Genomic DNA, 25,573 nt, shown 5'->3' with positions numbered 1-25,573 from the left:
TACTCCTCCTGTCCTCATACACTGATCTCATCTATATATACCTACCCCTCCTGTCCTCATACACTGATCTCATCTATATATGCCTACCTCTCCTGTCCTCATACACTGATCTCATCTATATGTACCTACCTCTCATGTCCTCATACACTGATCTCATCTATATATACCTACCTCTCCTGTCCTCATACACTGATCTCCTCTATATGTACCTACCTCTCCTGTCCTCATACACTGATCTCATCTATAGATACCTACCTCTCCTGTCCTCATACACTGATCTCATCTATATATACCTACCTCTCCTGTCCTCATACACTGATCTCCTCTATATATACCTACTCCTCCTGTCCTCATACACTGATCTCATCTATATATAACTACCTCTCCTGTCCTCATACACTGATCTCCTCTATATATACCTACCTCTCCTGTCCTCATACACTGATCTCATCTATATATACCTACCTCTCCTGTCCTCATACACTGATCTCCTCTATATATACCTACCTCTCCTGTCCTCATACACTGATCTCCTCTATATATAACTACCTCTCCTGTCCTCATACACTGATCTCCTCTATATATACCTACCCCTCCTGTCCTCATACACTGATCTCATCTATATATACCTACCTCTCATGTCCTCATACACTGATCTCATCTATATATATCTACCTCTCATGTCCTTATACACTGATCTCCTCTATATATACCCACTCCTCCTGTCCTCATACACTGATCTCATCTATATATACCTATCCCTCCTGTCCTCATACACTGATCTCATCTATATATACCTACTCCTCCTGCCCTCATACACTGATCTCATCTATATATACCTACTCCTCCTGTCCTCATACACTGATCTCATCTATCTATATATTCCCACTCCTCCTGTCCTCATACACTGATCTCCTCTATATATACCTACCTCTCCTGTCCTCATACACTGATCTCATCTATCTATATATACCTACTCCTCCTGTCCTCATACACTGATCTCCTCTATATATACCTACTTCTCCTGTCCTCATACACTGATCTCCTCTATATATACCTACTTCTCCTGTCCTCATACACTGATCTCCTCTATATATACCTACTTCTCCTGTCCTCATACACTGATCTCCTCTATATATACCTACTCCTCCTGTCCTCATACACTGATCTCCTCTATATATACCTACTTCTCCTGTCCTCATACACTGATCTCATCTATATATACCTACCCCTCCTGTCCTCATACACTGATCTCATCTATCTATATATACCTACTCCTCCTGTCCTCATACACTGATCTCCTCTATATATACCTACTTCTCCTGTCCTCATACACTGATCTCCTCTATATATACCTACCTCTCCTGTCCTCATACACTGATCTCATCTATATATACCTGCTCCTCCTGTCCTCATACACTGATCTCCTCTATATATACCTACTTCTCCTGTCCTCATACACTGATCTCCTCTATATATACCTACTTCTCCTGTCCTCATACACTGATCTCCTCTATATATACCTACTTCTCCTGTCCTCATACACTGATCTCATCTATATATACCTACTCCTCCTGCCCTCATACACTGATCTCATCTATATATACCTACTCCTCCTGTCCTCATACACTGATCTCATCTATCTATATATTCCCACTCCTCCTGTCCTCATACACTGATCTCCTCTATATATACCTACCTCTCCTGTCCTCATACACTGATCTCATCTATCTATATATACCTACTCCTCCTGTCCTCATACACTGATCTCCTCTATATATACCTACTCCTCCTGTCCTCATACACTGATCTCATCTATATGTACCTACCTCTCCTGTCCTCATACACTGATCTCATCTATATATACCTACCCCTCCTGTCCTCATACACTGATCTCATCTATATATACCTACCCCTCCTGTCCTCATACACTGATCTCCTCTATATATACCTACCCCTCCTGTCCTCATACACTGATCTCATCTATATATACCTACCCCTCCTGTCCTCATACACTGATCTCCTCTATATATTCCCACTCCTCCTGTCCTCCTACACTGATCTCATCTATATATACCTACCTCTCCTGTCCTCATACACTGATCTCCTCTATATATACCTACTCCTCCTGTCCTCATACACTGATCTCCTCTATATATACCTACTCCTCCTGTCCTCATACACTGATCTCATCTATATGTACCTACCTCTGCTGTCCTCATACACTGATCTCATCTATATGTACCTGCTCCTCCTGTCCTCATACACTGATCTCTATATATTCCCACTCCTCCTATCCTCATACACTGATCTCCTCTATATATACCTACTCCTCCTGTCCTCATACAGTGATCTCATCTATATATACCTACTCCTCCTGTCCTCATACACTGATCTCCTCTATATATACCTACTTCTCCTGTCCTCATACACTGATCTCCTCTATATATACCTACTTCTCCTGTCCTCATACACTGATCTCATCTATATATACCCACTCCTCCTGCCCTCATACACTGATCTCCTCTATATATACCTACCTCTCCTGTCCTCATACACTGATCTCCTCTATATATACCTACTCCTCCTGTCCTCATACACTGATCTCCTCTATATATTCCTACCTCTCCTGTCCTCATACACTGATCTCCTCTATATATACCTACTCCTCCTGTCCTCATACACTGATCTCCTCTATATATACCTACTTCTCCTGTCCTCATACACTGATCTCATCTATATATTCCCACTCCTCCTGTCCTCATACACTGATCTCATCTATATATACCCACTCCTCCTGTCCTCATACACTGATCTCCTCTATATATACCTACCCCTCCTGTCCTCATACACTGATCTCATCTATATATACCTACCTCTCCTGTCCTCATACACTGATCTCCTCTATATATACCTACCTCTCCTATCCTCATACACTGATCTCATCTATATATACCTACCTCTCCTGTCCTCATACACTGATCTCATCTATATATACCTACTCCTCCTGTCCTCATACACTGATCCCATCTATATATACCTACTCCTCCTGTCCTCATACACTGATCTCATCTATATATACCTACTCCTCCTGTCCCCATACACTGATCTCCTCTATATATTCCCACTCCTCCTGTCCTCATACACTGATCTCCTCTATATATACACCTACCTCTCCTGTCTTCATACACTGATCTCATCTATATATACCTACTCCTCCTGTCCTCATACACTGATCTCCTCTATATATACCTACTTCTCCTGTCCTCATACACTGATCTCATCTATATATACCTACTCCTCCTGTCCTCATACACTGATCTCCTCTATATATTCCTACCTCTCCTGTCCTCATACACTGATCTCCTCTATATATACCTACTCCTCCTGTCTTCATACACTGATCTACTCTATATAGACCTACCTCTCCTGTCCTCATACACTGATCTCATCTATATATACCCACTCCTCCTGTCCTCATACACTGATCTCCTCTATATATTCCTACCTCTCCTGTCCTCATACACTGATCTCCTCTATATATACCTACTCCTCCTGTCCTCATACACTGATCTCCTCTATATATACCTACTTCTCCTGTCCTCATACACTGATCTCATCTATATATTCCCACTCCTCCTGTCCTCATACACTGATCTCATCTATATATACCCACTCCTCCTGTCCTCATACACTGATCTCCTCTATATATACCTACCTCTCCTGTCCTCATACACTGATCTCCTCTATATATACCTACTCCTCCTGTCCTCATACACTGATCTCCTCTATATATACCTACTCCTCCTGTCCTCATACACTGATCTCATCTATATATACCTACCTCTCCTGTCCTTATACACTGATCTCATCTATATATACCTACTCCTCCTGTCCTCATACACTGATCCCATCTATATATACCTACTCCTCCTGTCCTCATACACTGATCTCCTCTATATATTCCCACTCCTCCTGTCCTCATACACTGATCTCCTCTATATATACACCTACCTCTCCTGTCTTCATACACTGATCTCATCTATATATACCTACTCCTCCTGTCCTCATACACTGATCTCCTCTATATATACCTACTTCTCCTGTCCTCATACACTGATCTCATCTATATATACCTACTCCTCCTGTCCTCATACACTGATCTCCTCTATATATTCCTACCTCTCCTGTCCTCATACACTGATCTCCTCTATATATACCTACTCCTCCTGTCTTCATACACTGATCTACTCTATATAGACCTACCTCTCCTGTCCTCATACACTGATCTCATCTATATATACCCACTCCTCCTGTCCTCATACACTGATCTCCTCTATATATTCCTACCTCTCCTGTCCTCATACACTGATCTCCTCTATATATACCTACTCCTCCTGCCCTCATACACTGATCTCATCTATATATACCTACCTCTCCTGTCTTCATACACTGATCTCCTCTATATAGACCTACCTCTCCTGTCCTCATACACTGATCTCATCTATATATACCTACCCCTCCTGTCCTCATACACTGATCTCATCTATATATACCTACTCCTCCTGTCCTCATACACTGATCTCATCTATATATACCTACCCCTCCTGTCCTCATACACTGATCTGATCTATATATACCTACTCCTCCTGTCCTCATACACTGATCTCCTCTATATATACCTACTCCTCCTGTCCTCATACACTGATCTCCTCTATATATGCCTACCTCTCCTGTCCTCATACACTGATCTCATCTATATGTACCTACCTCTCCTGTCCTCATACACTGATCTCCTCTATATATATACCTACCTCTCCTGTCCTCATACACTGATCTCATCTATATATACCTACCTCTCCTGTCCTCATACACTGATCTCATCTATATATACCTACTCCTCCTGTCCTCATACACTGATCTCATCTATATATACCTACTCCTCCTGTCCTCATACACTGATCTCATCTATATATACCTACTCCTCCTGTCCTCATACACTGATCTCATCTATATATACCTACTTCTCCTGTCCTCATACACTGATCTCATCTATATATACCCACTCCTCCTGTCCTCATACACTGATCTCATCTATATATACCTACCCCTCCTGTCCTCATACACTGATCTCATCTATATATACCTACCCCTCCTGTCCTCATACACTGATCTCATCTATATATACCTACTCCTCCTGTCCTCATACACTGATCTCATCTATATATACCTACCCCTCCTGTCCTCATACACTGATCTGATCTATATATACCTACTCCTCCTGTCCTCATACACTGATCTCCTCTATATATACCTACTCCTCCTGTCCTCATACACTGATCTCCTCTATATATGCCTACCTCTCCTGTCCTCATACACTGATCTCATCTATATGTACCTACCTCTCCTGTCCTCATACACTGATCTCCTCTATATATATACCTACCTCTCCTGTCCTCATACACTGATCTCATCTATATATACCTACCTCTCCTGTCCTCATACACTGATCTCATCTATATATACCTACTCCTCCTGTCCTCATACACTGATCTCATCTATATATACCTACTCCTCCTGTCCTCATACACTGATCTCATCTATATATACCTACTCCTCCTGTCCTCATACACTGATCTCATCTATATATACCTACTTCTCCTGTCCTCATACACTGATCTCATCTATATATACCCACTCCTCCTGTCCTCATACACTGATCTCATCTATATATACCTACCCCTCCTGTCCTCATACACTGATCTCATCTATATATACCTACCTCTCCTGTCCTCATACACTGATCTCATCTATATATAACTACCTCTCCTGTCCTCATACACTGATCTCATCTATATATAACTACCTCTCCTGTCCTCATACACTGATCTCGTCTATATATACCTACTCCTCCTGTCCTCATACACTGATCTCATCTATATATACCTACCTCTCCTGTCCTCATACACTGATCTCCTCTATATATTCCCACTCCTCCTGTCCTCATACACTGATCTCCTCTATATATACCTACTCCTCCTGTCCTCATACACTGATCTCATCTATATATTCCCACTCCTCCTGTCCTCATACACTTATCTCCTCTATATATACCTACCCCTCCTGTCCTCATACACTGATCTCATCTATATATACCTACTCCTCCTGTCCTCATACACTGATCTCCTCTATATATACCTACTCCTCCTGTCCTCATACACTGATCTCCTCTATATATGCCTACCTCTCCTGTCCTCATACACTGATCTCATCTATATGTACCTACCTCTCCTGTCCTCATACACTGATCTCCTCTATATATATACCTACCTCTCCTGTCCTCATACACTGATCTCATCTATATATACCTACCTCTCCTGTCCTCATACACTGATCTCATCTATATATACCTACTCCTCCTGTCCTCATACACTGATCTCATCTATATATACCTACTCCTCCTGTCCTCATACACTGATCTCATCTATATATACCTACTCCTCCTGTCCTCATACACTGATCTCATCTATATATACCTACTTCTCCTGTCCTCATACACTGATCTCATCTATATATACCCACTCCTCCTGTCCTCATACACTGATCTCATCTATATATACCTACCCCTCCTGTCCTCATACACTGATCTCATCTATATATACCTACCTCTCCTGTCCTCATACACTGATCTCATCTATATATAACTACCTCTCCTGTCCTCATACACTGATCTCATCTATATATAACTACCTCTCCTGTCCTCATACACTGATCTCGTCTATATATACCTACTCCTCCTGTCCTCATACACTGATCTCATCTATATATACCTACCTCTCCTGTCCTCATACACTGATCTCCTCTATATATTCCCACTCCTCCTGTCCTCATACACTGATCTCCTCTATATATACCTACTCCTCCTGTCCTCATACACTGATCTCATCTATATATTCCCACTCCTCCTGTCCTCATACACTTATCTCCTCTATATATACCTACTCCTCCTGTCCTCATACACTGATCTCCTCTATATATACCTACTCCTCCTGTCCTCATACACTGATCTCATCTATATATACCTACTCCTCCTGTCCTCATACACTGATCTCATCTATATATACCTACCTCTCCTGTCCTCATACACTGATCTCATCTATATATACCTGCCCCTCCTGCCCTCATACACTGATCTCATCTATATATACCTACTCCTCCTGTCCTCATACACTGATCTCCTCTATATATACCTACTCCTCCTGTCCTCATACACTGATCTCATCTATATATTCCCACTCCTCCTGTCCTCATACACTGATCTCCCCCTTATATACCTACTCCTCCTGTCCTCATACACTGATCTCATCTATATATTCCCACTCCTCCTGTCCTCATGCACTGATCTCCCCCTTATATACCTACTCCTCCTGTCCTCATACACTGATCTCACTTGTCTAGTTGATTCATATTTGAGCTTTCTGCACCCCATCTTTGTTAAATATGGGGGGTTTGATGATGGTGATTAGAGTGTGGTTCTCATTCATCCTGCTGCTTCACTCTATACACCCTTGGTTCTCCACGTGGTACACGCCACATCTCTACGTGGCACTTGAGGTACTTTGTTTAAGTAGCGGGTACCTGGCGTATGAGCACTGCTGTACACATGACCTGCTCCAGGCTCACACACACTACACTATATGACTGCGCTCCCCTGCTAACAGTCTCCCTTTCCTTTGCAGTGGATCTGCTGTCTGGTTATAATTTGGGCATGGTCACTCATGACACCAAAATCGACTGGTTAGAGCTGAATGAAACCGGCCATAAACTCCTCTTCAGGGATAAGAAGCTTCGGGTGAGATGATTGCCTATCCTGCCCCAGTCTCCCCATTACCAGCTGATCTGTAGCCTCTTGTTGCATGTTAGTCTAACCCGGGTGCACGTACCATCCAGTGACCTCCCAACCCGCAGCCTCTTACCCTTTGTGCGTCTCATTTGGTTGCTCACTGGTGCCCCCTGCTTGTACCTTTCCATTGATGCTCAAACTGCTTCATTTTTGTACTGTCCTTCCTTGTGCCCAAGCCACACAACCACCAATATAATACAATATATCCTGGCTGTGTCCCCTGGAGATCGTTACACCTCTTCCCATAGCACCGTATAGTCCATCAATGTACAGAATATCTCAACACCGACTTGTGTCCCGTTGACGACTACGTGGACAATAATGTCTTGCCTTCAGTTGTTCCAGTTTGTAGCTGCTGCTTGTTTTGCTAAGTATTTCAGAGATGTGCAGCACGGAGGACCTCCAGAGCAGCGCTCCCCTTGTAAGACTGCACACAATGCCTAAAGTACTGACCCTTTAATAAACATAGCAGAGCTCGGTCAGTGCACGCTGATCCATGTAGATCGTTCCCTGCCCTCATCCACTGGTTCCAGTTCTACCCTCAGGTGATGCCACTGGGGGGATATTTTGTCATCTTAACCTTGACTCTTTTCGTTTTGCAGCTGAACCTTTTTGATGTGTCGGATGGACATAAGACAACCATCCTGAATTACTGCTCCTACGTCCAGTGGGTGCCTGAAAGCGATGTGGTAGTGGCACAGAACCGGAGCAATCTGTGCGTCTGGTACAATATCGATTCTCCAGAGAGGGTCACCATGTTCCCCCTAAAGGTAATAACCCATATAAGCCATTAACTGCACCCTGATCAATACAAACCATATCCAGCCGCAGAGTATAGGCTGCTGTAGTGAATCTCACCTGTTTAGCACCACCTAATATTCTCATAAGCCCAGGTACGGAGTGGGTGACGTGTCTTCTGTTTCTAATTTACATAGGGAGACATTGTGGAGCTGGAGCGCAGTGAGGGGAAGACCGAAGTCATCGTCTCTGAAGGAGTTAACACTGTATCCTACACACTGGATGAGGGGTTGATAGAGTTTGGCACAGCCATTGATGACGGAGACTATTACCGGTAAGTCTGTGGTGATGACTCTGCTCCTGCGTTATGGCCTGGATACAGTCCCATCACCAGCAGTAATATCCTGCATATAATGCACAGCGATCGGTCTAGACCTGAATGTCTGCGGTACATAGTGCCTGTATCAAGTCTCTTCTCTATATTCACCGCAGAGCTGTAGCTTTTCTTGAGACCTTAGAGATGTCTGCAGAGACTGAAGCTATGTGGAAAAGTCTCAGCAAGCTTGCTCTAGAGACCAAGCACCTGCATGTAGCCGAGAGGTAAGTATTTATTATCTGCAGTAATACAGGGGATACAAGGGTATGAAGGGATGTCTGAGGAAGGTCCAGAAATCAAAGGAGGAATCCGGAGCAGTACAGGGGGATAAAGGAGGATGAGGAGGAGTCCGAGGAAAGGTCAAGGCAGGAGAGGAGCCGGAGCAGTACAGGGAGATACAAGGAGAATGAGGGGTGTCCGAGGAAAGGTCGAGGCAGGAGAGGAGCCAGAGCAGTACAGGGGGATACAAGGAGAATGAGGGGTGTCCGAGGAAAGGTCGAGGCAGGAGAGGAGCCAGAGCAGTACAGGGGGATAAAGGAGGATGAGGAGGAGTCAGAGGAAAGGTCGAGGCAGGAGAGGAGCCGGAGCAGTACAGGGAGATACAAGGAGAATGAGGGGTGTCCGAGGAAAGGTCGAGGCAGGAGAGGAGCCAGAGCAGTACAGGGAGATACAAGGAGAATGAGGGGTGTCCGAGGAAAGGTCGAGGCAGGAGAGGAGCCAGAGCAGTACAGGGAGATACAAGGAGAATGAGGAGTGTCCGAGGAAAGGTCGAGGCAGGAGAGGAGCCAGAGCAGTACAGGGGGATACAAGGAGAATGAGGAGTGTCCGAGGAAAGATCGAGGCAGGAGAGGAGCCAGAGCAGTACAGGGGGATACAAGGAGAATGAGGAGTGTCCGAGGAAAGGTCGAGGCAGGAGAGGAGCCAGAGCAGTACAGGGGGATAAAGGAGGATGAGGAGTGTCCGAGGAAAGGTCGAGGCAGGAGAGGAGCCAGAGCAGTACAGGGAGATACAAGGAGAATGAGGAGTGTCCGAGGAAAGGTCGAGGCAGGAGAGGAGCCAGAGCAGTACAGGGAGATACAAGGAGAATGAGGAGTGTCCGAGGAAAGGTCGAGGCAGGAGAGGAGCCAGAGCAGTACAGTGGGATACAAGGAGGATGAGGAGGAGTCCGAGCAAAGATCGAGGCAGGAGAGGAGCAGTACAGGGGGATACAAGGAGGATAAGGGGTGTCCGAGGAAAGGTCGAGGCAGGAGAGGAGCCAGAGCAGTACAGGGGGATAAAGGAGGATGAGGAGGAGTCTGAGGAAAGGTCGAGGCAGGAGAGGAGCAGTACAGGGGGATACAAGGAGAATGAGGGGTGTCCGAGGAAAGGTCGAGGCAGGAGAGGAGCAGTACAGGGGGATAAAGGAGGATGAGGAGGAGTCTGAGGAAAGGTCGAGGCAGGAGAGGAGCCGGAGCAGTACAGGGGGATATGAGGAGGAGTCCGAGGAAAGGTCGAGGCAGGAGAGGAGCAGTACAGGGGGATACAAGGAGGATGAGGGGTGTCCGAGGAAAGGTCGAGGCAGGAGAGGAGCCGGAGCAGTACAGGGGGATACAAGGAGGATAAGGGGTGTCCGAGGAAAGGTTGAGGCAGGAGAGGAGCCGGAGCAGTGTGAGGGGTACAAGGAGGGTGAGGAGGAGTCCGAGCAAAGGTCGAGGCAGAAGTGGAGCCGGAGCAGTACAGGGAGATACAAGGAGAATGAGGGGTGTCCGAGGAAAGGTCGAGGCAGGAGAGGAGCCAGAGCAGTACAGGGGGATACAAGGAGGATGAGGAGGAGTCCGAGCAAAGGTCGAGGCAGGAGAGGAGCTGTACAGGGGGATACAAGGAGGATGAGGGGTGTCCGAGGAAAGGTTGAGGCAGAAGTGGAGCCGGAGCAGTACAGGGAGATACAAGGAGAATGAGGGGTGTCCGAGGAAAGGTCGAGGCAGGAGAGGATCCGGAGCAGTGTGAGGGGTACAAGGAGGGTGAGGAGGAGTCCGAGGAAAGGTCGAGGCAGAAGTGGAGCCGGAGCAGTACAGGGAGATACAAGGAGAATGAGTGGTGTCCGAGGAAAGGTCGAGGCAGGAGAGGAGCCAGAGCAGTACAGGGGGATACAAGGAGGATGAGGAGGAGTCCGAGCAAAGGTCGAGGCAGGAGAGGAGCAGTACAGGGGGATACAAGGAGGATGAGGGGTGTCCGAGGAAAGGTTGAGGCAGGAGAGGAGCAGTACAGGGGGATACAAGGAGGGTGAGGAGGAGTCCGAGGAAAGGTTGAGGCAGGAGAGGAGCTGGAGAAGTGCAGGGGGATATGAGGAGGATGGGGAGGAGTCCGAGGAATGGTCGAGGCAGGAGAGGAGCCGGAGCAGTACAGGGGGATATGAGGAGGAGTCCGAGGAATGGTCGAGGCAGGAGAGGAGCCGGAGCAGTACAGGGGGATATGAGGAGGAGTCCGTGGAAAGGTCGAGGCAGGAGAGGAGCTGGAGCAGTGCAGGGGGATATGAGGAGGAGTCCGAGGAAAGGTCGAGGCAGGAGAGGAGCCGGAGCAGTACAGGGGGATATGAGGAGGAGTCCGAGCAAAGGTCAAGGCAGGAGAGGAGCCGGAGCAGTACAGGGGGATATGAGGAGGATGAGGAGGAGTCCGAGCAAAGGTCGAGGCAGAAGTGGAGCAGGAGCAGTACAGGGAGATACAAGGAGAATGAGTGGTGTCCGAGGGAAAGGTCGAGGCAGGAGAGGAGCCGGAGCAGTACAGGGGGATATGAGGAGGATGAGGAGGAGTCCGAGCAAAGGTTGAGGCAGGAGAGGAGCTGGAGCAGTACAGGGGGATACAAGGAGGATGAGGAGGAGTCCGAGCAAAGGTTGAGGCAGGAGAGGAGCAGTACAGGGGGATACAAGGAGGATGAGGAGGAGTCCAAGCAAAGGTTGAGGCAGGAGAGGAGCTGGAGCAATGTGGGGGGTACAAGGAAGATGAGGAGTGTCATAAGAAAATCTGGAGGGCAGAGGTGAATGTAATGCGCCTTCTCCATCGGTGAGTTTTTCTGTGCCTTTTATTTCTCAGGTGTTTCTCCGCACTGGGAGATGTCGCCAAGTCCAAATTCCTCCGTGACACCAATGAGATTGCAGATCAGACGGCCAGTGAATACGTGAGGATTTCCTTCCCATTTACTCGGTCAATTTATTTATGGGTGCTCAGCCCCGCTCTTCTGTGGGCTCGGCGGCTCCACTCTACTCCTCTGTGGGCTCGGCGGCTCTACTCCTCTGTGGGCTCGGCGGCTCTACTCCTCTGTGGGCTCGGCGGCTCCACTCTACTCCTCTGTGGGCTCGGCGACTCTACTCCTCTGTGGGCTCGGCGACTCTACTCCTCTGTGGGCTCGGCGACTCTACTCCTCTGTGGGCTCGGCGGCTCTACTCCTCTCCTCTGTGGGCCCGGCGGCTCTACTCCACTCCTCTGTGGGCCCGGCGGCTCTACTCCTCTCCTCTGTGGGCTCGGCGGCTCTACTCCTCTGTGGGCTCGGCGACTCTACTCCTCTGTGGGCTCGGCGGCTCTACTCCTCTCCTCTGTGGGCCCGGCGGCTCTACTCCACTCCTCTGTGGGCCCGGCGGCTCTACTCCACTCCTCTGTGGGCCCGGCGGCTCTACTCCTCTCCTCTGTGGGCTCGGCGGCTCTATTCCTCTGTGGGCTCGGCAACTCTACTCCTCTGTGGGCTCGGCGGCTCTACTCCTCTCCTCTGTGGGCTCGGCGCCTCTACTCCTCTCCTCTGTGGACTCGGCGGCTCTACTCCTCTCCTCTGTGGGCCCGGCGGCTCTACTCCACTCCTCTGTGGGCCCGGCGGCTCTACTCCTCTCCTCTGTGGGCTCGGCGGCTCTATTCCTCTGTGGGCTCGGCAACTCTACTCCTCTGTGGGCTCGGCAGCTCTACTCCTCTCCTCTGTGGGCTCGGCGCCTCTACTCCTCTCCTCTGTGGACTCGGCGGCTCTACTCCTCTCCTCTGTGGGCCCGGCGGCTCTACTCCTCCCCTCTGTGGGCCCGGCGGCTCTACTCCTCCCCTCTGTGGGCCCGGCGGCTCTACTCCTCCCCTCTGTGGGCCCGGCGGCTCTACTCCTCCCCTCTGTGGGCCCGGCGGCTCTACTCCTCTGTGGGCTCGGCGGCTCTACTCCTCTGTGGGCTCGGCGGCTCTACTCCTCTGTGGGCTCGGCGGCTCTACTCCTCTGTGGGCTCGGCGGCTCTACTCCTCTGTGGGCTCGGCGGCTCTACTCCTCTGTGGGCTCGGCGGCTCTACTCCTCTGTGGGCTCGGCGACTCTACTCCTCTCCTCTGTGGGCTCGGCGGCTCTACTCCTCTGTGGGCTCGGCGGCTCTACTCCTCTCCTCTGTGAGCTCGGCGGCTCTACTCCTCTCCTCTGTGGGCTCGGCGGCTCTACTCCTCTCCTCTGTGGGGTCAGTAGGTCCGCTGCAGCTCATAGGTTTTATTTACTTCCAGGGTGGTGATGGCTCAAGAAATTACAAGGTGCAGGCTCGACTCGCCATGCTCGACAGGAACTACAAACTGGCCGAGATAATTTTCCTGGAACAAGTGAGTGGACAGGGGCTTTAGCGGTGACCAATGGCATCATTGTATGCCCACCAAGATTTAATCTGTCATTTCTACCATATCTTGTGGTGTGCAAGGGATATAGCCAATCTATAGTATCTAATATGTCCTATATGTTATGTACCAGGTGTAATACCAGCCTGTAAGTTCTAATATATCATATATACCATGTACCAGGTATAATACCAGCATGTAATATCTAATGTCATATATACCATGTGCCAGGTATAATACTAGTCTGTAATATCTAATGTCATATATACCATGTACCAGGTATAATACCAGCCTGTAGATCTCATGCTATAGTTTGCCTGCTTGTGATGCTGCTCTTAATGAATGTCTCTACATGCGGTTGTTTCTCTTCAGAACGCAGTGACGGAGGCCATCATGATGTACCAGGAGCTGCACATGTGGGATGAATGTATTGCAGTAGCAGAGGCCAAGGTAAGGTGTGCGGCACGGACAGCGGCTAATATCCAGAGTGTGCGACAGCAGCTAATATCCAAAGTGTGCGGCACTGACAGCGGGTAATATCCAGAGTGTGCGGCACGGACAGCGGCTAATATCCAAAGTGTGCGACAGCAGCGGCTAATATCCAGAGTGTGCGGCACGGACAGCGGCTAATATCCAAAGTGTGCGGCACGGACAGCGGCTAATATCCAAAGTGTGCGGCACGGACAGCGGCTAATATCCAAAGTGTGCGGCACGGACAGCGGCTAATATCCAAAGTGTGCGGCACGGACAGCGGCTAATATCCAAAGTGTGCGGCACGGACAGCGGCTAATATCCAAAGTGTGCGGCACGGACAGCGGCTAATATCCAAAGTGTGCGGCACGGACAGCGGCTAATATCCAAAGTGTGCGGCACGGACAGCGGCTAATATCCAAAGTGTGCGGCACGGACAGCGGCTAATATCCCAAGTGTGCGGCGTGCGCGGCCAGCGGCTAATAGCCAGAGTGCGCGGCCAGCGGCTAATAGCCAGAGTGTGCGGCATGCGCGGCCAGCGGCTAATAGCCAGAGTGTGCGGCGTGCGCGGCCAGCGGCTAATAGCCAGAGTGCGCGGCCAGCGGCTAATAGCCAGAGTGTGCGGCTTGCGCGGCCAGCGGCTAATAGCCAGAGTGACCGGCGTGCGCGGCACTGATGACAACTAGCCTCGTGGGGAGTGATCAATAAGGTGCTGGTCGGTGGTCTCCGGTATCTGCCGCCTCGCTGACTGCAGAACATCCCACATTTGCTGGAGGGTGCGTGGTGGAGGATCCATAGAGCGAACAAGACGATTGAGGTCCCACAGATGGGTTTGTCTGGTGAATTAGGGGCCAAATCACTTCAGAGCCGTCCACATGGATGAGTGGCCCAGAGAATGCCAGGAAATAATCCCCCGACCATAACGCTGCTGCCACCGGCGTGTTTGTTCCGTTTCTCACGTGACGCCAACGTCCATCCATTCCATGAAGCAGAAAACTAATGGTTCCATGTAGGTGGTATATGGGTAAGGACTGAAGTTGGAGGTAATGGTTCCATGTAGGTGGTATATGGGTAAGGACTGAGGTTGGAGGTAATGGTTCCATGTAGGTGGTATATGTGTAATGACTGAAGTTGGAGGTAATGTAGGTGGTATATGGATGGAGACTGAGGTTGGAGGTAATGGTTCTATGTATAAGGGTAAGACTGCGGTTGGAGGTAATGCTTCCATGTAGGTGGTATGTGGGTAAGGACTGCGGTTGGAGGTAATGGTTCTATGTACATGGTATATGGGTAAGGACTGAGGTTGGAGGTAATGGTTCCATGTAGGTGGTATATGTGTAATGACTGAAGTTGGAGGTAATGTAGGTGGTATATGGATGGAGACTGAGGTTGGAGGTAATGGTTCTATGTATAAGGGTAAGACTGAGGTTGGAGGTAATGGTTCCATGTAGGTGGTATATGGGTAAGGACTGCGGTTGGAGGTAATGGTTCCATGTAGGTGGTATGTGGGTAAGGACTGAGGTTGGAGGTAATGGTTCTATGTACACGGTATATGGGTAAGGACTGAGGTTGGAGGTAATGGTTCCATGTAGGTGGTATATGTGTAATGACTGAAGTTGGAGGTAATGTAGGTGGTATATGGATGGAGACTGAGGTTGGAGGTAATGGTTCTATGTATAAGGGTAAGACTGAGGTTGGAGGTAATGGTTCTATGTAGGTGGTATATGTGTAATGACTGAAGTTGGAGGTAATGTAGGTGGTATATGGATGGAGACTGAGGTTGGAGGTAATGGTTCTATGTATAAGGGTAAGACTGAGGTTGGAGGTAATGGTTCCATGTAGGTGGTATATGGGTAAGGACTGCGGTTGGAGGTAATGGTTCCATGTAGGTGGTATGTGGGTAAGGACTGAGGTTGGAGGTAATGGTTCTATGTACATGGTATATGGGTAAAGACTGAGGTTGGAGGTAATGGTTCCATGTAGGTGGTATATGCATGGAGCCCGAGGTTGGATGTTCTGGATCCATGTAGATGGTAGATTTGGGTGGAGATTGTGGTTGGATGTAGGATTCCTACAGATGTAGATTGGGGTTATATGTGGATGATCACTTCTATAGGGGTTTCAGTGTGACCTTCCTTCCCACCAGGGTCATCCAGAGCTGGAGAACCTGAAGCGCAGCTACTTACAATACCTTGCAGACAGCCACCAGGAGGAGAAAGCTGGAGAAGTGCGGGAGCAGGCGGAGGACTACCTTGCTGCGGCCAATCTTTACCTCCGTGCCGGACTCCCGGCCAGAGCAGCCAGACTTTGTATGAGTCAGGAGCAGATGCTGGGGGACGCGGAGCTCATCGGGAGAGTCACTGCTGCCCTCATAAAGGGGGAATTCTATGAAAGAGTGAGTGGTGTGAAGTCTTAACCTCGTCCTTATTTCTGCTACTGATGCCTATTTATTGACCTGATTGCTTGTTCTAGATCGTCATCCCTCTCAGCCAACACCTTGTTCTAGATCGTCATCCCTCTCAGCCAACACCTTGTTCTAGGTAATCATCCGTCTCAGCCAACACCTTGTTCTAGATAATCATCCCTCTCAGCCAACACCTTGTTCTAGATAATCATCCCTCTCAGCCAACACCTTGTTCTAGATAATCATCCCTCTCAGCCAACACCTTGTTCTAGATAATCATCCCTCTCAGCCTTCACCTTGTTCTAGATAATCATCCCTCTCAGCCTTCACCTTGTTCTAGATAATCATCCCTCTCAGCCTTCACCTTGTTCTAGATAATCATCCCTCTCAGCCAACACCTTGTTCTAGATAATCATCCCTCTCAGCCTTCACCTTGTTCTAGATAATCATCCCTCTCAGCCTTCACCTTGTTCTAGATAATCATCCCTCTCAGCCAACACCTTGTTCTAGATAATCATCCCTCTCAGCCTTCACCTTGTTCTAGATAATCATCCCTCTCAGCCTTCACCTTGTTCTAGATAATCATCCCTCTCAGCCAACACCTTGTTCTAGATAATCATCCCTCTCAGCCAACACCTTGTTCTAGATAATCATCCCTCTCAGCCTTCACCTTGTTCTAGATAATCATCCCTCTCAGCCAACACCTTGTTCTAGATAATCATCCCCCTCAGCCAACACCTTGTTCTAGATAATCATCCCCCTCAGCCTTCACCTTGTTCTAGATAATCATCCCTCTCAGCCTTCACCTTGTTCTAGATAATCATCCCTCTCAGCATTCACCTTGTTCTAGATAATCATCCCTCTCAGCCAACACCTTGTTCTAGATAATCATCCCTCTCAGCGAACACCTTGTTCTAGATAATCATCCCTCTCAGCCAACACCTTGTTCTAGATCATCGTCCCTCTCAGCCTTCACCTTGTTCTAGATCATCGTCCCTCTCAGCCTTCACCTTGTTCTAGATCGTCATCCCTCTCAGCCTTCACCTTGTTCAAGATAATCATCCCTCTCAGCCTTCACCTTGTTCTAGATAATCATCCCTCTCAGCCTTCACCTTGTTCTAGATAATCATCCCTCTCAGCCAACACCTTGTTCTAGATCGTCATCCCTCTCAGCCAACACCTTGTTCTAGATAATCATCCCTCTCAGCCAACACCTTGTTCTAGATCGTTATCCCTTTGTCTATATTTGTTCTAGATCGTCACCCGTCGATCTAGAACAAATATAGACAGATGGATGATGATCTGGAACCCGTCTGTCTATTTGTTCTAGATTCTCATCCCTCTCCGCCTACACCTTGCTCTAGATACATCCCTCTCTGTATTTGTTCTAGATAGTCATCTGTCTATATTTGTTCTAGATATTTTTCCTTCCTTCTACAGCTCTACCGTGTGCAGGTAGTGATCATGTCGGACTGTTCTTTTTACCCCTCTTTCTCTGCACCCTCTTGTGGATGTTCTGTACTTTGTGTTTCAGACTTTGCTGCAGCCACGTGACTCTAGATCTTATAACGTCATTCTGTTATATTACAGGCTGGAGATCTGTTAGAAAAGATTAACAATTCACGCCGGGCACTAGAATGCTACTGCAAGGGCTTTGCCTTCCGGAAAGGTAAGTGCTTGTATCTGTCCTGCCTGTAGGGGGAGCAGCTGAACAGTGTGCTGATTATAAGACTGCGGCTGACAGACCATCCCCGAAGCTCCTTCTCCGGTGTTCTGTATCTGCGCCCCTCAACATCTCATTCATTCGCAGGTCATGTTTGGGTTGAGGTTTCACACCAAAATTGACAAACCTTTTATTTCTGGCCCCCACTCTGTACCAGGGTCTTACCCCACAACATCTTACAGTTGGATTTCCAATACCAGTAGATTATTTCTCCACAACCCATGTGCGCTAAATAGGTAAATAAAGCAGAACATCCGACATTGATGTAAACTAGCAGCTTCTGATTCCACGTAATATCACCTGTAGAAGAGCTGGTCCTTCTCCAGCATCCAGGCACACAGGGTGGGGGGCATTAGTCATGTCACTTTGTGGCAGCGTGGATCTCGCGAGTGGTGGGACAGAGGACAATGTTTCCTACCTGTGATTGAGGCATGTCCTCTCTGTGGCGGCGGCGGCGTTTCCTCTCTGTGGCGGCGGCGTTTCCTCTCTGTGGCGGCGGCGTTTCCTCTCTGTGGCGGCGGCGTTTCCTCTCTGTGGCGGCGGCGTTTCCTCTCTGTGGCGGCGGCGTTTCCTCTCTGTGGCGGCGGCGTTTCCTCTCTGTGGCGGCGGCGTTTCCTCTCTGTGGCGGCGGCGTTTCCTCTCTGTGGCGACGGCGTTTCCTCTCTGTGGCTTCGGCGTTTCCTCTCTGTGGCGGCGGCGTTTCCTCTCTGTGGCGGCGGCGTTTCCTCTCTGTGGCGGCGGAGTTTCCTCTCTGTGGCGGCAGAGTTTCCTCTCTGTGGCTTCGGCGTTTCCTCTCTGTGGCGGTGTTTCCTCTCTGTGGCGGCGACGGCGTTTGCCTGTGATCTTCATATCTTGATGGTCTGTTCTCTTGTGTTGCCACCTCTCCATCAATGAGCTGCTCCTGGTCGTCTCCCCACGATCGTCTCTCGCTTCAGGTGATCGGGCTCCAGTAGGACAGGGATGTGATGATCTCACCTCCTATAATAGTACTAGGGTGATGGTCACATTTATATAATACATTTGTTCTGTTGAATGTCATGGTGACGTCTCTCCTGCGTTCTCAGCGGTGGAGTTGGCTCGTCTGACCTTTCCTGCAGAAGTGGTGAAGCTGGAGGAGTCCTGGGGAGATTATCTGGTGCAACAGAAGCAGCTGGACGCAGCCATCAACCATTACATAGAGGCCGGGTGAGCGGCAGTTACTTTATCAGGGTCATCCTTCCTGTAATTCTATTATCAGGGTTGGGCCGGTATAGTATTAGGGTTGGGCCGGTATAGTATTAGGGTTGGGCCGGTATAGTATTAGGGTTGGGCCGGTATAGTATTAGGGTTGGGCCGGTATAGTATTAGGGTTGGGCCGGTACAGTATTAGGGTTGGGCCGGTACGGTATTAGGGTTGGGCCGGTACGGTATTAGGGTTGGGCCGGTACGGTATTAGGGTTGGGCCGGTATGGTATTAGGGTTGGGCCGGTACGGTATTAGGGTTGGGCCGGTACGGTATTAGGGTTGGGCCGGTACGGTATTAGGGTTGGGCCGGTACGGTATTGGGGTTGGGTCGGTATGGTATTAGGGTTGGGCCGGTACGGTATTAGGGTTGGGCCGGTATGGTATTAGGGTTGGGCCGGTATGGTATTAGGGTTGGGCCGGTATGGTATTAGGGTTGGGCCGGTATGGTATTTGGGTTATGGGCCGGTATAGTATTTGGGTTATGGGCCGGTATAGTATTTGGGTTATGGGCCAGTATAGTATTAGGGTTGGGCCGGTATAGTATTAGGGTTGGGCCGGTATAGTATTAGGGTTGGGCCGGTATGGTATTTGGGTTATGGGCCGGTATGGTATTAGGGTTGGGCCGGTATAGTATTAGGGTTGGGCCGGTATGGTATTAGGGTTGGGCCGGTATAGTATTAGGGTTGGGCCGGTATGGTATTAGGGTTGGGCCGGTATAGTATTAGGGTTGGGCCGGTATGGTATTAGGGTTGGGCCGGTATAGTATTAGGGTTGGGCCGGTATGGTATTAGGGTTGGGCCGGTATAGTATTAGGGTTGGGCCGGTATGGTATTAGGGTTGGGCCGGTATAGTATTAGGGTTGGGCCGGTATGGTATTAGGGTTGGGCCGGTATAGTATTAGGGTTGGGCCGGTATGGTATTAGGGTTGGGCCGGTATGGTATTAGGGTTGGGCCGGTATGGTATTAGGGTTGGGCCGGTATAGTATTAGGGTTGGGCCGGTATGGTATTAGGGTTGGGCCGGTATGGTATTTGGGTTATGGGCCGGTATGGTATTAGGGTTGGGCCGGTATAGTATTAGGGTTGGGCCGGTATGGTATTAGGGTTGGGCCGGTATAGTATTAGGGTTGGGCCGGTATGGTATTAGGGTTGGGCCGGTATAGTATTAGGGTTGGGCCGGTATGGTATTAGGGTTGGGCCGGTATAGTATTAGGGTTGGGCCGGTATGGTATTAGGGTTGGGCCGGTATAGTATTAGGGTTGGGCCGGTATGGTATTAGGGTTGGGCCGGTATGGTATTTGGGTTGGGCCAGTATGGTATTTGGGTTAGGCTTTTAGATGACTAGGTTTAGAGCTGTAGATTATCTTCTCTCTATTCCCCTCAGGTGCTCTGTTAAGGCCATTGAAGCTGCTTTAGGTGCTCGACAGTGGAAAAAAGCCATTCATATCCTGGAGCTGCAGGAGCCGAAGACGACCAGTGACTATTACCTGAAGATAGCGCAGCATTACTGCTCTGTACAGGACTACGAGGTCAGAAAATATGGCAGAACCCCTATAATATATGTGTGAGCCGGGGACTCGGAGTATATCCCCGTCATACAGTCCGTTACCCCGCGTCATGGCGACGCACTTCTCACATCTTCTTGCGCATCTGTTTTCAGCTCGCGGAGCAGCTCTACATCAAGGCTGGGAGGAGCAAGCAGGCCATTGACATGTACACGCAAGCCGGCCGCTGGGAGCAAGCGCACGCCGTAAGTACATATATATATTATATATAGTGAGTAGGCAGAGCTAGGGTTATTAGGGCAAGTTAACTTGTGGCCACAACTGAGTTCAGGCTTTAGCTGTTGCTTCCCTGGCTCTGGTCTTAGACGCACCCCCTGGTCCTCTTAGACGTGACCGTGTGCAGAGACGGAGCTCATACACGTGACGTCTCATCCTATGTTGCGCTTTCTTCATAGCTGGCCGTGAAGTGCATGAACCCAGAAGACGTGTCTGTTCTTTATGTCACCCAGGCCAAGGAGCAGGAGAAGCAGGGTCACTACAGGGAGGCCGAAAGGTAAGAAATCATCAGTCCGTACTGCTGAAATGTTACTGGGGGGCGTCAGTCGTTTCTTTAGTGATTGTGCATTTCCTCTTTGTCTCTACATTATAATATCTGGCACCAGGTGATATGTGTCTTCTATCGGGTAAGAATTAAGGTGTGCATTCTACATCTAGCACCAGGTAACACGGGTGTGATATATCTGGTAATAGATAAGGGGTACGATATGGCATTATATAGCTGGCACCAGGTAATATGTGATACATCAGACAAGAGTTAGTGTGTACATTATAAAACGGACACCAGGTAACGTATGTGATATATTAGGGGAGAGGTAGTGTATGCGTTATACAGCTGGCAACAGGTAACGTGTGTGTGTGTGTGTGTGTCTTATGAGGCAAAAGTTAGTGTTCACATTATATAGCTGGCACCAGGTAATATGTGATATATCCAGCAAGCTGGTAACGCGCGTGCATTATATAGCTGGTAACGCGCGTGCATTATATAGCTGGTAACGTGTGTGTGTGCATTATATAGCTGGTAACGCGCATGCATTATATAGCTGGTAACGCGCGTGCATTATATAGCTGGTAACGTGTGTGTGCATTATATAGCTGGTAACGCGCGTGCATTATATAGCTGGTAACGCGTGTGTGCATTATATAGCTGGTAACGCGCGTGCATTATATAGCTGGTAACGCGTGTGCATTATATAGCTGGTAACGTGTGTGCATTATATAGCTGGTAACGCGTGTGCATTATATAGCTGGTAACGCGTGTGCATTATATAGCTGGTAACGCGTGTGCATTATATAGCTGGTAACGCGCGTGCATTATATAGCTGGTAACGCGCGTGTGCATTATATAGCTGGTAACGCGCGTGCATTATATAGCTGGTAACGCGCGTGCATTATATAGCTGGTAACGCGCGTGCATTATATAGCTGGTAACGCGCGTGCATTATATAGCTGGTAACGCGTGTGTGCATTATATAGCTGGTAACGCGCGTGCATTATATAGCTGGTAACGCGCGTGTGCATTATATAGCTGGTAACGCGTGTGCATTATATAGCTGGTAACGCGTGTGCATTATATAGCTGGTAACGCGTGTGCATTATATAGCTGGTAACGCGCATGCATTATATAGCTGGTAACGCGCGTGCATTATATAGCTGGTAACGCGTGTGTGCATTATATAGCTGGTAACGCGCGTGCATTATATAGCTGGTAACGCGCGTGCATTATATAGCTGGTAACGCGTGTGCATTATATAGCTGGTAACGCGTGTGCATTATATAGCTGGTAACGCGCGTGCATTATATAGCTGGTAACGCGCGTGCATTATATAGCTGGTAACGCGCGTGCATTATATAGCTGGTAACGCGCGTGCGTTATATAGCTGGTGACGCGCGTGCGTTATATAGCTGGTAGCGCGTGTGCATTATATAGCTGGTAACGCGCGTGTGCATTATATAGCTGGTAACGCGCGTGTGCATTATATAGCTGGTGACGCGCGTGTGCATTATATAGCTGGTGACGCGCGTGTGCATTATATAGCTGGTAACGCGCGTGTGCATTATATAGCTGGTAACGCGCGTGTGCATTATATAGCTGGTAACGCGCGTGTGCATTATATAGCTGGTAACGCGCGTGTGCATTATATAGCTGGTAACGCGCGTGTGCATTATATAGCTGGTAACGCGTGTGCATTATATAGCTGGTAACGCGCGTGTGCATTATATAGCTGGTAACGCGTGTGCATTATATAGCTGGTAACGCGCGTGCATTATATAGCTGGTAACGCGCGTGTGCATTATATAGCTGGTGACGCGCGTGTGCATTATATAGCTGGTAACGCGCGTGCATTATATAGCTGGTAACGCGCGTGCATTATATAGCTGGTAACGCGTGTGTGCATTATATAGCTGGTAACGCGCGTGCATTATATAGCTGGTAACGCGCGTGTGCATTATATAGCTGGTAACGCGTGTGCATTATATAGCTGGTAACGCGTGTGCATTATATAGCTGGTAACGCGTGTGCATTATATAGCTGGTAACGCGCATGCATTATATAGCTGGTAACGCGCGTGCATTATATAGCTGGTAACGCGTGTGTGCATTATATAGCTGGTAACGCGCGTGCATTATATAGCTGGTAACGCGCGTGCATTATATAGCTGGTAACGCGTGTGCATTATATAGCTGGTAACGCGTGTGCATTATATAGCTGGTAACGCGCGTGCATTATATAGCTGGTAACGCGCGTGCATTATATAGCTGGTAACGCGCGTGCATTATATAGCTGGTAACGCGCGTGCGTTATATAGCTGGTGACGCGCGTGCGTTATATAGCTGGTAGCGCGTGTGCATTATATAGCTGGTAACGCGCGTGTGCATTATATAGCTGGTAACGCGCGTGTGCATTATATAGCTGGTAACGTGTGTGCATTATATAGCTGGTAACGCGCGTGCATTATATAGCTGGTAACGCGCGTGTGCATTATATAGCTGGTGACGCGCGTGTGCATTATATAGCTGGTAACGCGCGTGTGCATTATATAGCTGGTAACGCGCGTGTGCATTATATAGCTGGTAACGCGCGTGTGCATTATATAGCTGGTAACGCGCGTGTGCATTATATAGCTGGTAACGCGCGTGTGCATTATATAGCTGGTAACGCGCGTGCATTATATAGCTGGTGACGCGCGTGCATTATATAGCTGGTAACGCGCGTGTGCATTATATAGCTGGTAACGCGCGTGCATTATATAGCTGGTGACGCGCGTGCATTATATAGCTGGTGACGCGCGTGCGTTATATAGCTGGTAACGCGCGTGTGCATTATATAGCTGGTAACGCGCGTGCATTATATAGCTGGTGACGCGCGTGCATTATATAGCTGGTGACGCGCGTGCGCGTGCACTGTTCTGACTTGTATGTTAACCGTTTCACTCTTCTTTTATCAACCTATTTATATTTTATACGGTTACATTTGACATGACGATGCTGTACAAAAATGTCACTTTCTTTGTTTTGTAAAAACTCTTTAAAATAAAAATAATGTATCAATATATATGTGGTACCGTGTAATGTGGTAGATAATTTAGCTGGCGCCAGGTTGTGTGTGTGTGTGTATATACATCTAATACACAGTTCTTTAAATATCTGTGGCCTCAGATGTGCCCTGCACCTTCCTTCCACTGTCACATTATACTCCCATAGCACATTATACTTGCATAGTGTCATGATCCGTGGGTATGTGGACCCACTAGGGCGCACCGCCATAGCGGAGTAGCAGCTGGCCAAACAGTCCTAGTACAAGGGTACCTTTGATAGTCCAGACCGTAGCGTTGGCTCGGCACAGATGAACTTGCAGGCAGATGACACCAGACGTGGTGTATCACAGCAGGCGTGACAGGTGGCACAACAACTCCAACACTCTAAGGCACAAGAAAACTATAGCACGGGATACAGGTAGCCGGGCACGGGAACAGGATAACACTAAGGGAGCATTTGCTAACTCTAACCTGGGTAAACACAACAACGCTCAGACAATGAGGGAAAGGGCAGAGCCCTTTCTATAGTCCACGGTGATCACACAGCGCATTATACTCCCACAGCGCATTATACTCACACATCGCATTATACTCACACAGCGCATTATACTCACACAGCGCATTATACTCACACAGCGCATTATACTCACACAGCGCATTATACTCACACAGCGCATTATACTCACACATTGCATTATACTCACACAGCGCATTATACTCACACGGCGCATTATACTCACACGGCGCATTATACTCACACGGCGCATTATACTCACACGGCGCATTATACTCACACGGCGCATTATACTCACACGGCGCATTATACTCACACGGCGCGTTATACTCACACAGCGCATTATACTCACACAGCGCATTATACTCACACAGCGCATTATACTCACACAACGCATTATACTCACACAACGCATTATACTCACACAGCGCATTATACTCACACAGCGCATTATACTCACACAGCGCATTATACTCACACAGCGCATTATACTCACACATCGCATTATACTCACACAGCGCATTATA

The 25,573-nt window shown here is 48.5% G+C and overlaps 1 protein-coding gene across 1 annotated transcript in view; it reads left to right on the top strand.

The window, feature by feature from the left end:
- LOC142709510 (intraflagellar transport protein 172 homolog) overlaps positions 1-21,494 on the top strand; it is a 43,349-nt gene extending 21,855 nt beyond the window's left edge. Inside the window, exons 9-21 of the mRNA XM_075848484.1 lie at positions 7,740-7,852; positions 8,506-8,673; positions 8,839-8,975; positions 9,134-9,241; positions 12,087-12,171; positions 13,507-13,599; positions 13,984-14,061; positions 16,229-16,477; positions 18,077-18,155; positions 19,274-19,394; positions 20,816-20,960; positions 21,092-21,181; positions 21,392-21,494. Coding sequence (XP_075704599.1) covers positions 7,740-7,852; positions 8,506-8,673; positions 8,839-8,975; positions 9,134-9,241; positions 12,087-12,171; positions 13,507-13,599; positions 13,984-14,061; positions 16,229-16,477; positions 18,077-18,155; positions 19,274-19,394; positions 20,816-20,960; positions 21,092-21,181; positions 21,392-21,493 — 1,568 coding nt within the window. The 3' untranslated portion in view covers position 21,494. The remainder of the gene's footprint in view (positions 1-7,739; positions 7,853-8,505; positions 8,674-8,838; positions 8,976-9,133; positions 9,242-12,086; positions 12,172-13,506; positions 13,600-13,983; positions 14,062-16,228; positions 16,478-18,076; positions 18,156-19,273; positions 19,395-20,815; positions 20,961-21,091; positions 21,182-21,391) is intronic.
- The last annotated feature ends 4,079 nt before the right edge of the window (positions 21,495-25,573 follow it).

This window comes from Rhinoderma darwinii, unplaced genomic scaffold (assembly GCF_050947455.1).
Source record: "Rhinoderma darwinii isolate aRhiDar2 unplaced genomic scaffold, aRhiDar2.hap1 Scaffold_4131, whole genome shotgun sequence".
Lineage (NCBI taxonomy): Eukaryota > Metazoa > Chordata > Amphibia > Anura > Rhinodermatidae > Rhinoderma > Rhinoderma darwinii.
The sequence above is the reverse complement of the archived record's forward strand: the minus strand, read 5'-3'. Positions and strand labels throughout refer to the sequence as shown.